At 34.1% G+C, this 12,499-nt stretch overlaps 1 protein-coding gene across 1 annotated transcript; it reads right to left on the bottom strand.

Moving 5' to 3' along the window:
* Nucleotides 1-1,714: 1,714 nt before the first annotated feature.
* LOC135587319 (probable calcium-binding protein CML36) lies at nucleotides 1,715-2,536 on the bottom strand. Its single transcript, XM_065078575.1, has one exon. The coding sequence runs from the start codon at nucleotides 2,439-2,441 to the stop codon at nucleotides 1,833-1,835; it is 609 nt and encodes a 202-aa protein (XP_064934647.1). The 5' UTR covers nucleotides 2,442-2,536; the 3' UTR covers nucleotides 1,715-1,832.
* Between the last annotated feature and the right edge of the window lie 9,963 nt (nucleotides 2,537-12,499).

Raw genomic sequence — 12,499 nt, 5'->3', positions numbered from 1 at the left:
ACTATTAATAATGGGAGTAGGCGTTGTCGTGGAAGCGACCACCAGTGGCAATACCAAGCTACTGCTGCTTAGTAAGGTATCGTACACACGTAGCCTCTCTCGTGTTCACGACAAGCTCAAGAGCTTTCGATCCTATCTTAAGTGGATATGCATCGACCAGTCCAATGTTAGGCATGCAATAGTCTTCGTCTCTACCGTCTCTCACTTCGTCCTCTCCTGCACCCTCACTCATCATGCCTATAACATGTGATCCAACTCTCCCTCACCACCTCCTTCGGCCTCTTCTATCTCTGTCTCTTCGTCTTCGTTTGTCGCTTCATTTTCGTCAACAAGATATATCTTTTTTTAAACTTAAATTATATATATTATTATATTAATAATTTATTATGAGTCATCATATCATGTAAGTAGATTCTAACGTCTGTTAACTCAGACTTATCGAGAGAGACATATATGCTATAATTTTTAAAATATAAAAATTATTTTAGACATAAATAAAACAATAAGAGCTTGAATGGTATATGATCAAATCCACATGGACTAAAATAATTTTTGTTAAAATTTAAATTATACATATCATTATATTAATAGTTTATTATGAATCAATATGTCATGTAAGCAGATTTTATAATACCTATTAACTCAGATTTAATAGAAAAAACTTATATATATATTTTTAAAAATATATGAATTATTTTAGATATGAATAAATTATAAGGAGAGATGATATAACATGGTTTTTTTTTATTTTTTTGAAAAAAATGATTGGGATGCCACGAGCTTGAGAGACTTGTCAAAGAGATAGTGGAGAACATAAGATGCACCGAAAGGCATCCATCACGCATTAGCTGTGATCGATCACATTCCTAGCGGCACTTATGTCGTTGTCGGGATTGCCATCGGTCGTATGCTAACCACATGCACGTCGCACAAGCAAGATTGGACACCACGTGGCTGACACGGCATTCTATTACTCCCTTCGAAGAATACAAGTCGAGTAAGCTTGCAGCCAATTCCAAATAAATAGTCTACATGGATTTCTCTGCACATGCAAATATTTCTTGTGTTTGATGGGTGTCACAGTTTTCGAATCCGACCCAAATCTCGACCCAAATCTTATAAATCTCATAAAAATAATAAATATTTTTTTATAAATAAAAATATTACAAATTTTATAATAAATGAACATCATAAAATGCCTTCAATTTTGTTAAGTTAATTAATCCATCGATTTTGTTAAATCATTTATAAAAATAATTACATTAAAATTGATAATAATATTATCAAAATGCTTCAATTTAGATTGGTAATATTATATTCATCATATACTTATAAGTAAATATTAGTTTTATCTATTTTCAATGTAGAATTAATCAAGATATTATTTTTTAAAATAATTATTTATTTATTAGAAAAAGTAAACACTAGAGGTGTGGGTACAAAATTCTCATTCAGGGATAAAGAGAAAATTTTAATTAAGGGAATTGGAGACATTTAATTTATATAAATAAAAAATAATTTAATTAATTAGATGAGTGTAATAATTATATTCTATTATCTTTCATCATAAATATGTTCTAGTCCATCAAATTGATTAAAAAATTATTATACATGATATTTATATTAATTATTATATCATTATTATATAATTGATAGATTTAAATTGTTGGATGACAGCCGAGAGGCATTTTCTCATCTCAATTAATTCGATTGCTATAAAAATACCAGAATATTATTAGCAAAGAAAATTTTATCGTCCAATTTTGTTGATGGTATTTTTGACAAAAAAAAAAAGGAGAAGAAAAATTCTTGTTCACCGCCACCACAATCCATCATCTCTGACCGTCCATCATCCGGGCGAAATCATCAAAGCAAACGAAGCCGTCGCCGTCGGTATCCACCCCTTGGATCATGCAACGGCAATCCTCCAAGGTGCACCCGTCGTCCCCAAGCGTCACGAACACGCCCAGCAGCTCCTCGGCCGAGATTTTCCCGTCCCCGTCCGCGTCGAACACCGCGAAGGCCTCGCGCAGCTCCGCCTCCGCCTCCGCGGCCGCCGGAAGCTGCAGCTTGGCCCCAAGCGCCTCCAGCTCCTCCACGGTTATGCACCCGTCGCCGGCGAGGCCGACCTCCGCGGCGACCGACGCGGCCTCCTCCGCCGTGAGCGGATCGGGGCCGAGCCGCCGCAGAACGGCCTCGAGCTCCCGGGCCACGATCTTGCCGTCGCCGTCGCGGTCGAGGACGCCGAAGAGGTCGTGGACGGAGAAGGGAAGAACGGATCTCGGGGAGGCGTGGAGGAGGGACGAGGAGGTGGAGGACTCGTCGGACGAGGAGGAGGTGGAGGCGTTGTTTCCGAAGGAGCTGTCGCGGCGGTTCTTGGACTTCTTCTTGTCGGCCTTCTTGGAGTTAGAGCCGAAGAAGGAGGCCACGCTCAGCTTCATGCTTTCTCCCCTCCCCACCTTACGGGATAGGAAGGCAGAGCTGAGGATAGAAGCCGAGGGGAATCGGATGATGGGCTGAGGGGGATTGAGAGGGAGGGATTAATAGCGAGCGGGATGAGAAAGGAGAAAGCCGGCGGGAAGCGAGTAGCTTCCGCGAAGTTTCCTGCAAAGTTATTTTTCTTTCTTTTATGGACGTGGGGCCCAGCATTAATCGCATGCGAGGAGAGCACATGACGAGGACAAAGTGTATACAGGCCATAAAACAAAGTCTCTTAATAAGATTTAAGTTACTGAATTTAATTAAACATATATTAGACCCTTTAATAATAACTTAAGCTTTTATAATGGGGTTTGAGCTTTTGAGATGGGCTGTTACCTAATCATATCCAGGCTTGCTTGTGAAGGAGACGTGTATTAAGTTCTTTACTAATAGGATCGGTGGTTACACAATTATTTCTATGTTTGCTGGTAAGAGACGTCATTTACTGCAAGATGAATGATTATTATTTGTAAATAACCTTTAATTATTTGAGACCATAAAAATCTCTAAAAACTATAGGGTTTATAAATGGATCGAGCAATAGGAGAAGCTCCATTGAGTATTTAGATCAGTTGTATCACAGTTTTGCTTTATGGAGATCGTTTAGGTGTATACAATTACCACTAATAATTGGGGTTATCCTCTCCGATGCACAAAATAAAAATAAAAAATATAAATAAATAAAAGGATTTGTCCGGGATAGATAAATTATCTATGAAAAAAGATAAAATCTTAAACCAAAAGGTAATAAATAGATTGAGAACGATTATTGTATATACAGTTATTCTTATTTTTTCAAAAAATATTTAAAAAATATCAAAAAAATAATTTGTCGTTGATTGAGCCATGCAACCCACAAAAGAAATATGTAATTATGACAATAACAAATTCTAGAAAAAAACTAACAAAACTATAATTAAAAAAGACATATGGTAGAACAACAATCTAATACACAAAGGTGGAAAAATGATTCCAAAGCAATCTCCAAAGAAAAACTTTGATTCTAGAATCTTTAAGACTCCAAGTTATCTTTCAAACCTCTCACCCTTCAACTTGGTAGGTAGGTAGAGTCATTCTTTAAGTATTTATAAATATTCTTGAAGATAGTAAGTCTAATCGGATAAGGACTTCAAATCCAAACATGTAGAAGAAGAATATTAAAAATATATATTATATTTTTTAAGATTTTATGTTTTTCAAATCGTTAACTATCTAAATAATAATAATAATAATAATAATAATAATGATACATAATTATAATCGTATTTGTACTCATTCTCTTAAGATATGTCCTGTATTCATCTCTTTTTATTTTTTTTAGTATATTTTCCTTAAGAATCTCTTTCATTCGATCCTCATCGATCGATTAGTATTGTAATGCATGCCAAAAATCATGAAGAATATTGAATCAAACGAGACAAATAAAAAATTTTAATATAAAAAAACTCTTTCCTTTATCCCTCCTAAGCGATGATCTTTACCTATCGTTATTGTCTCAAGAAAAAAAGGAAAAAAAGAAAAAAAAAGAAGTCAATAAAAAGATAATAACAAAAGATAATTAAAAATAAAAGTAAAAATATTATTATTATATTTATAATAATTTATTAAACCCAGAGTTTTTTTTTATATCCATTACTATTCCACTTAGACTCGTTTGTTCAAAGAAAAGTGTGTAGGAGTTCAACGGACGTAATTGCCAACATCGACGAAGTTTCATTGCTGTTCTATTTCTTGACCACAATAGCCTAACGCACGGTTCGAGTTTGACCAAAGCATTCACAAAGCTTCAAACCAATAGCTTAGCTTGTTTGGAGCACAAATTTGAGCGAATTGGAATTGATTCACATACATTTATTATCTACATTTATAAAAGAAATTAATTTTTTATTTTTCATGTGAAAATAATTTGAAGTACTTTTGAATAACAATAATTTTAAATTCAAACCAAGGTATTTAATACCGTACTGTATAGATGTTTCGAGGTTGACTCGGTATGGTACGATATCGATGTACCGAGCAGTACATCAGGGTTTATCGAGCTATTTTATGTAACTGTAGTACTGTAGCACTGCTACAATTATTACCGTAGCACTATAGCACTGTTCGTCCGATAACGAACGATCCGTATATCGATATACCGTCGGATCGATATGTACCACATGTATCGGACGATATCATTCAAAATTACATACCATAATACAAACAACAGATTTATACACTATCTTACATAAATTTAATTTTTTTAAATATATTTTCTCTTATCTTTTCTAAATCTACTAAAAAGCCCACAAAATATTTAAAATATTTCAGCACATCTCATATAAGAAAATAACAAAAATCCTAATATCATAGTTTATTAGGAGAAAATTAACTCGTATCACTTCACCAGTGAAGCTAAGCTGCCACTGGGTATGGTGGGGACCCCCTTCTCCACGAGTAATCGCCATTCCTCCCTTCCTCTGTTCCCTCGATCCATTAAGAACAGCAGTCATCTTCAATGAGGAACAAGCAACGATCTTTAGCTCATTAAGACTCCAGAAATGCGGTGTTGGATCTCAGAAATCATCGACGCAATTGCCTCCTCACCTCCTCACCTACCCCCCGCCCCCCCGCGGGACAACCGCGTGTAGTCAATTTAAGCAGCTGCAATTGCGAGACATCTGCGACGCATTTGCCACGCAATTTGTGTGGACTCGATGGCGCACTGCGCGACAAATATCTTCGTCCTCGTCCTCCTCGTTGCGCCGGTCGCACACGGCTTGCAGGACCGCAGCAACAGCGCACAGGCCACCTTCCGCTGTCGCTGTTGTGCCCTTTGCGTCCTCCAAAAACTAAGCTTTCTGTGACACGACAACTGCAACTTAGCTTTCTCTGCGACAAGACGCTTCATTCATCGCCATCAGCAGCAGCAGCATCATAAAGTATAAGACCATTTTGGCGTACAGTTTTGTCTCTTCATCGATCGAATACTTAGGAATTTGTCCATCTTGAGCCTTCAGATCACCCGCTTCAAGATTTTTCACAGCCTTTGTGAAAAATTTTGCTCACCAAATGTTTCCATCTTAATCTTGCTCAAAGATAGCGTATACTGCAAAATAGCAGCTCATATGACCATGGGATCAGAAATGGATACCACTCGAGATGTCATCTCCAAACCAAACGAACAAATCCGCTGTCACTCGCGTGATATCTTTGTCTGTGGGATTTATTAAGGTGAGGCTCTCATGGATGTGGTGATAGAGCAAATCATAATTGCATCCTGCAAGCAGGAAGAATTCCTCGAGGGATTTGATGCCTTCAATAACACTTGGATGTATTATTTTTAGTTTTCCGATTGCAACATTAAAAAATATATGATATAGTTTTCTAGGAAAAATGAAGATCAATTGGTCATGTTAAATAGATTACAGTCATAAATGGAATTTGCAAAAGCTGGATGGAGTTGACGACTTAAGTCTTGGGATATCTCATTCCTTTTCTAAATTAAGGAAGTAAATTGTCGATGATCAAGTAAATCTCTTCCTCACCCTTCACAGCATTCGATGACAGAGAAAACTAATCTACAATATATTATACACTGCTATCTTATTTATAAGCATGATATATCTTATAGTATATCATATGGTATACTACCATATATTCCAGATAAAGATATTTAGTCCACATCATGATTTACCTATTGTTAATATAGTATATCATATGGGATGTCGATTTGGAACTAATTGAGACTCTATTGTTAATATAGTATATTATCTTTGAGGTATTGAACCTAGTAAAATTATATCGGGGCGTGTTTAGTGTTGAGTCTTTTAGAACTAAATATGCTAGAGCTTGAGAGTCTTAATGTAAGAGAAAACATACTTAAAGGGACCTAGGTTTATGATCATTATGCTCGAAGATGCATATTAATATCGAGGATGATTATGCGTTTCTTATAATCTTTATGAAATTATATCATGTTGAATATGAGAAACGCAATTGTCATGAATGTAATTTGTAACGTCCGAGAAATAATGTCGTGATGTTGATCGTATCGAGTTATTAGACATGTGACATCAAAGTGTCTCAATCACATAATAAATATTTGTCGATCATGTCATCGTTCTCCTATCACCTACGCATACCGAGCATACCAATATTATGAATTCTATGAAATATTTTAATAAATTATAATATAGAAAAAAACCTATGCACCATATAATTTTTCTTTTTTATAATGTATTCTTTTATTTTTTAAGATAACAAAGGACTAAAATAAGATCATAAATGATTACACGATAATTTTTTATTTTATCATCTTTTAGTGAATTCTTACCTCGTGTCAATTCATTAACAATAATTTTGAATGTTAAAAATATTTAAAAATCATATGAGAGATTACCCAAAGCCCTAAATTTCTTATGGGCTAAAATATAAAGTGAATATGTCAACTAGTTTAGAGTTGATAAAAGCTTTGAAAGTTATCTGGTCTATCACAAGGTTATCTGGTCTACATCATTATTTTTTATTCAAAAAAATCTATTCTAGAGTGGATAATTTTTGCCCTTTGATATATTAAAATAATATATATTGATACAATAATGACAAATGGGTATAATATATGAAAAATAATATACACGAAGGTAGTGATAACACATGAATACACTATTGTTGAATCTCGGATTTTAATGATGAAACCAATTGATAAGTGTTTATGATTTGATATGTGTTTTGAGTAACGCAGGATGCTTCGATCAGGATGAAATAATTAAAGCAGGAAGAATCATGTTGGGCCGAAGAAAAACATGTCAGAAGATTGGACGTCAGGCCGGAGGATTGGTCGACATATCAACAGAAGGTTTCGGGCCATGGATTCGGGCATCGGGCCAAGATGAGTGGATATTACGCCAAGGATATCAGAATTGCGGAGGTCAACTGGCCGATTGGACAATAAGCCGTAAGAGAGGACGATGCACCGAAGAATCGGACGAAGCGTCGATGAACCAATGACATGCCGAACGACATGATTCATGTTTAGTAATAATTGTCTAGATTATAGTGTGTTTTTATGTGTGCAGGATTAACTAAATAGCAAGGCATAAAGCAAAATGAAGTCTCGTTATCAAGAACGCGATTTCGTTGGGAGTTCGAGAGTTCATCGAAAGTTCGGACGTTCCTCAGAAGTTATGCCGGAACCAACCGAGAAGTCCAGGAGCTTGTTGGGAGTCCGCCGAAACATTACCGAGAGATCGTCAAAAGTTCACCGAAAGAAACCAGACTTATTTTACTTAGAATATGTCTTAGGAATCGTAGTTAGCACATAATTAGAGTTGAGATTGAGAGGTAATCCCATCAACTCTGTTACGGGCCAACTGGGCCCGAAGTTGGACTGGTTTGGACTGGATTAAAGGCCCAACCAGGATGCTAAAAGCCTGACCGACGGTGGCACTGCTTGGGAGACTCGGTCTCCCAAGTGGTTTGGGCGGTGGTATCATTGGCAGTAATGGTACCGTCGACAGTAAATGCTGCTAGCGGTGGTACCGCCCTTTTCAGGTAGTGGCACCGCCAAAGCTCGGTCTCCGAGCTCTATCAGGCGGTGGTACCGCCCGTACCCAGGAAACCCAGGATGAGATATTTTTAGGCTCCAAGTTTGAATCAACTTGAAGTCTATAAATACCCCTCTCATCCCTGGTTAAATGACACAAGTATTAAGAGTGAAAAAGAAAGAAACGCTGCTGTAATCTTGTGTGAACTCCTCTCAAAATTCTAAGTGTTAGAATAATTTGAGAGAGGAGTGAGTAGGGGTGTAAGGGTTATCTCCTAAAACCGGTAAAAGGATACTCGAGTTATAAAAGGTGGTTGGTTTTTGCCTATTGAAGGAAGACCGATAGTGGATGCCGGTGGCCTCGACGAAAGAGGAATCGGTGGAGTGGATACAGGTCACGACGACCGAACCACTATAAAAATCTGGTTTGTATTTTGTCTTTAAGCAATTTACTTTAACTGCAAATCACTTTACTTGTTTATTATTTACAATACATTTACAAACGTGAAACGATTTGAATATGTGATTTAACCGCTGTACTAATTCATCCCCCTCTTGCCAACTCATTCCTAACCGTTCTAACTCATTTCAACTCGATCATAGACATACTAACTCAGTTTGACAATCACTACTATAACTCCACATGATAACTCAATCCAATTTGATAAATACTATTCAACTAACATGTACGTTAGAAGATATTATGCAAAATTCAGGCCAGAAAAAGGACTATAAGCACCTCTTCATTAGATCGTCTAAATTGGTCAAATAAGCACCATCCAAGTTCTTAATATATGACAAAACCTATTAGCCTAATAATTGCTCAGAAAGGGGCTAACTCCCACATAGTTGAATTTTTTTTTTCAAAGGATATGTGGTTAAAGGTGAGATTTGAGCTCATAACTTTGTTATAATATATCAATTTTTTTTACAATAAAATTATACATTCTTATGATAATCTATCACATATATAAAATCACTAATAGATAAGTCAACACCCAATCAAAATAGCTAGATTATATGAAAATAGAGAATATTCTTGGTAGCCTTTTAGGTTTGAAAAATCTTTCCTATTGGCACGATAATAATTTTCCTCGCACTTATAGAATATGATCTCTTTGTTATATATATATATATATATATATATATATATATATATATATATATATATATATATATATATATATATATATATATATATGTATAGCTTCTCCTCATTATGGATATCATTTGACTTAGCATTAGAGATGTTGGGAGAAGTCTAAAAGTAAAAGTATCCAAAGATCAATAATAAAGTATAGAATAGAATAAGCTGATGTAAGATTTATATGATTTTACATTCATAAAAAAATTAAATCTTTCACTATTTGATAATAATCAAATATAAAAAATCTCTCTTTTCAATTAAAATTAATTGGACTCAAAAGTTTGGAATATATTTTCTCTCTTGTATACCCTCTCTCAGGTAGACATTAAATATATTTTCTCTCAACCTTTGTAGATATGCTAGAAAAAAAAAATCCTACAAGTATTCAAAACAAATATTTCAATTAACAAATAATAAAATCTCTTGTATGCTTCTTCCTCATTAAAACCTAAAAAAAAAGGTATTTAAAATAATAAAATTTCAATTAACAAAGGTTTATTTTCATACTTACCTCTTTGCTCTTCAAATAATATTAATTCTTTAGGATATTTAACTCTTATTAAAACTCAAAAAATACTTAAGATATGAAATACTAGAAGATATCTAATGCATATCCTTCTTCGAGAAAATACAATGTTCATGCTCCATTGAAACTCTCCATTGTATTTTGGTCACCAAGAAAATAGAGAAAATACAATGTTCATGCTCCATTGAAACTCTCCATTGTATTTTGGTCACCAAGAAAATAGATAATTTCTGACTCGATGTAACATCCACAATCAATAGATAATCTCATATCATTAATATTATGAAAGGGATAGACAACAACAGTCTTAAATTGCCCATTTTATTCCGATCAAAGTGAAAGGTCACACGAAGGCGACATGGCTTGATTCTAAGTCACATCCTTTAGCTTTTATAATTGAGACAATTGAATATTGTAATACTTATTGTCCCTCGTCTTAGTAATATAACATGTAAACTTATCCTTTATTCCTCCCTCGTATTTTAGGTCATTATGTCAAGGTTGATTGGTGTCAATATGATTCAAATTAGATTCATAGAATTTGTTGATGTATTTATCCGTGTAGATTTTTGTAGCAAATTATAAAACTAACATTAATCTCATAGCATGTTATCAAAATAGGTAATGAACCTAAATATATTGCTATATTAATTTCATATGTATAAAAATATATTTTTTTATAAAGGTAAGAAACGAATGTAACATTCGAACCTAAGACGATAAGCTATCAAATTCTTTACTAGCTAATATTTTTATAAAAATATTTGTATGTATTTATCTTGCACTTAAGTCGATGTGTCCACATTAACAAAATGTATACTTGTCTAAGCACATAATATTTAATGTACTTTCTTGACTAAATTTTTTATTCTATTATGAGCATTTTATCGGATGGCACCCCCAATACACCGTTTTGTTCAACTTAGTCGAAAATATTTTCAATCTTTATTAAAATGATTTGACCACATATATTATTTAAAAAATTGATAATTGATTATCATAAAAATTTTAAAAAAATAAAAAATAATATTAATCATCTTAGAATCTTTATCTAATGATTTTATGATAATTAATTATTAAATTATTTTTTTTTTGAATAACATCTATCGTCAAATCTAAAGTAGGAGGATATTTTCATCCAAGTTAAAAAAAAAAGGATACTTCTTAATAAAAAATGAATATAAGGGTGCGATCTGACAAAAAATCAATATTAAGTTTTTCTTCATAAAATACCCTTCCATTATTACCTTAATCCATTTAACTACAAGTTAGATTTAAATGTAATTGAAAGTTGGTCAGTTTCTCGTAATACCAGCAATTGTGGGGAACACCATGGGAAGAATAAGAGACGCGACTATATTATCGGCCTTATTAAACCCAATCTATGCATAGGGAGGGCAGGGCAAGTTTTTCTTTTGTTTTTTGAGAAAAAAAATCGATTAAATTCAAACAGAGATACAAACTAAGCTACTGAAAGATGATCAACGAACAAAAAAATGGAAAGCTTCCTGTTTTCTAGGTAGGTGTTCAAAAACTTGTAATATCGGATTCAGAAGAGAGATAAAAAATATTTGTAAATAGTTCTACAAACCCCACAAGATTAGTCCTCTTTAGTTTGTCAAAACTATTTCGGATGATCGGAAGTGATAAGTTGTGACTATTGTCGCTAAGGCATAGAATAGTGAAGTCTACGGAATATTGGGAGAAAAAATACTTTTGGGAGAAAAAATACCTAGATAACCTAACATCGACTTGCTCGTTTCAATAGGAGTCCGAGAGGTAACTCGACGAAATTTTCACTGGAATATTTCTAAGAGTCCAAGAGGCACTTTGGGATGGTTATGAACTAACTTCTATATGAAATATTCATAAGAATATTCTTATGAGTTCGAACTATTTTTCTTGTGAAATATTCATAAGAATATTCTCAAGAGTCCGAGAGCTATTTGGATAAGTTATAAATCATTTCCCTTGCAGAATTTTTAAGGGGAAGAACTTAGAACTAGAAAAGTAAATCTCGTTACTAACTTAAGCATCGAAGAGATTGACTTGAGAAGCTATTCTCGATTTTGATCTTTATGTAGATAATATCTCGGGTGAATGTACTTTTCATCTTGGACGACTTCGAGCATATAGATCGAAGCCACCACATGCTAATAAGGTCATTAATGATATTTTCTTCTAATAATGATAATACCATTATTAAAAAAAAGTTTGTTAAGCTTACTACCTTCATCCAAACCTGTCCGTTATCAAAATATCAAAATTCATATTTATTATGCTCACTATTTCAATAAGGGAGTGCATGAGAAAAGGAGCTATCCGCAGGAGAGAAAGAAATAATACAACTTAGTCAGATGATTTATAGAAATTCATATTTTTAGTTACCAAGCCACCTTCCAATTAGACCGATATTCTTAGTAGTTGTAGACTTTTAAGTATTGCCATATTTATTTTGATCATCATTATTAATGACAGTTCTAATGCTTAACATTATCCGACAATATGAATACACTCGATTTTCCAATCGTAATATGAAAGCTGTCTTCGTGTACTCAAAACATGCAATTAAAAGATTCATCATGCTAACTAATCTACCTCAACTCAATAGGAGAAAACCACGGCATATATAATTGATCTTCCACTGAAAGAATTTTTGCTCTCAATCAGACCTTCCAACTATATAATGTTTCTTTGAATCTGAATTAAACATCCTTATCCGATCAAGCAAAAGAATCAATAGCAAATCTCGTCTCCGTTGGAGTAACCATATCTCTCTAATCACTTCTTCCTTTACTTTCTTCACCGGATATACCTCCAC

The sequence above is a fragment of the Musa acuminata genome, chromosome BXJ1-8, assembly GCF_036884655.1.
Source record: "Musa acuminata AAA Group cultivar baxijiao chromosome BXJ1-8, Cavendish_Baxijiao_AAA, whole genome shotgun sequence".
NCBI classification, from domain to species: Eukaryota; Viridiplantae; Streptophyta; class Magnoliopsida; order Zingiberales; family Musaceae; genus Musa; species Musa acuminata.
This window is presented reverse-complemented; position numbering and strand designations above follow the sequence as displayed.

Coding starts and splice junctions, on each gene's coding strand:
- LOC135587319 (XM_065078575.1), bottom strand. CDS start 2,441: ATGAAGCTGAGCGTGGCCTCCTTCTTCGGCTCTAACTCCAAGAAGGCC.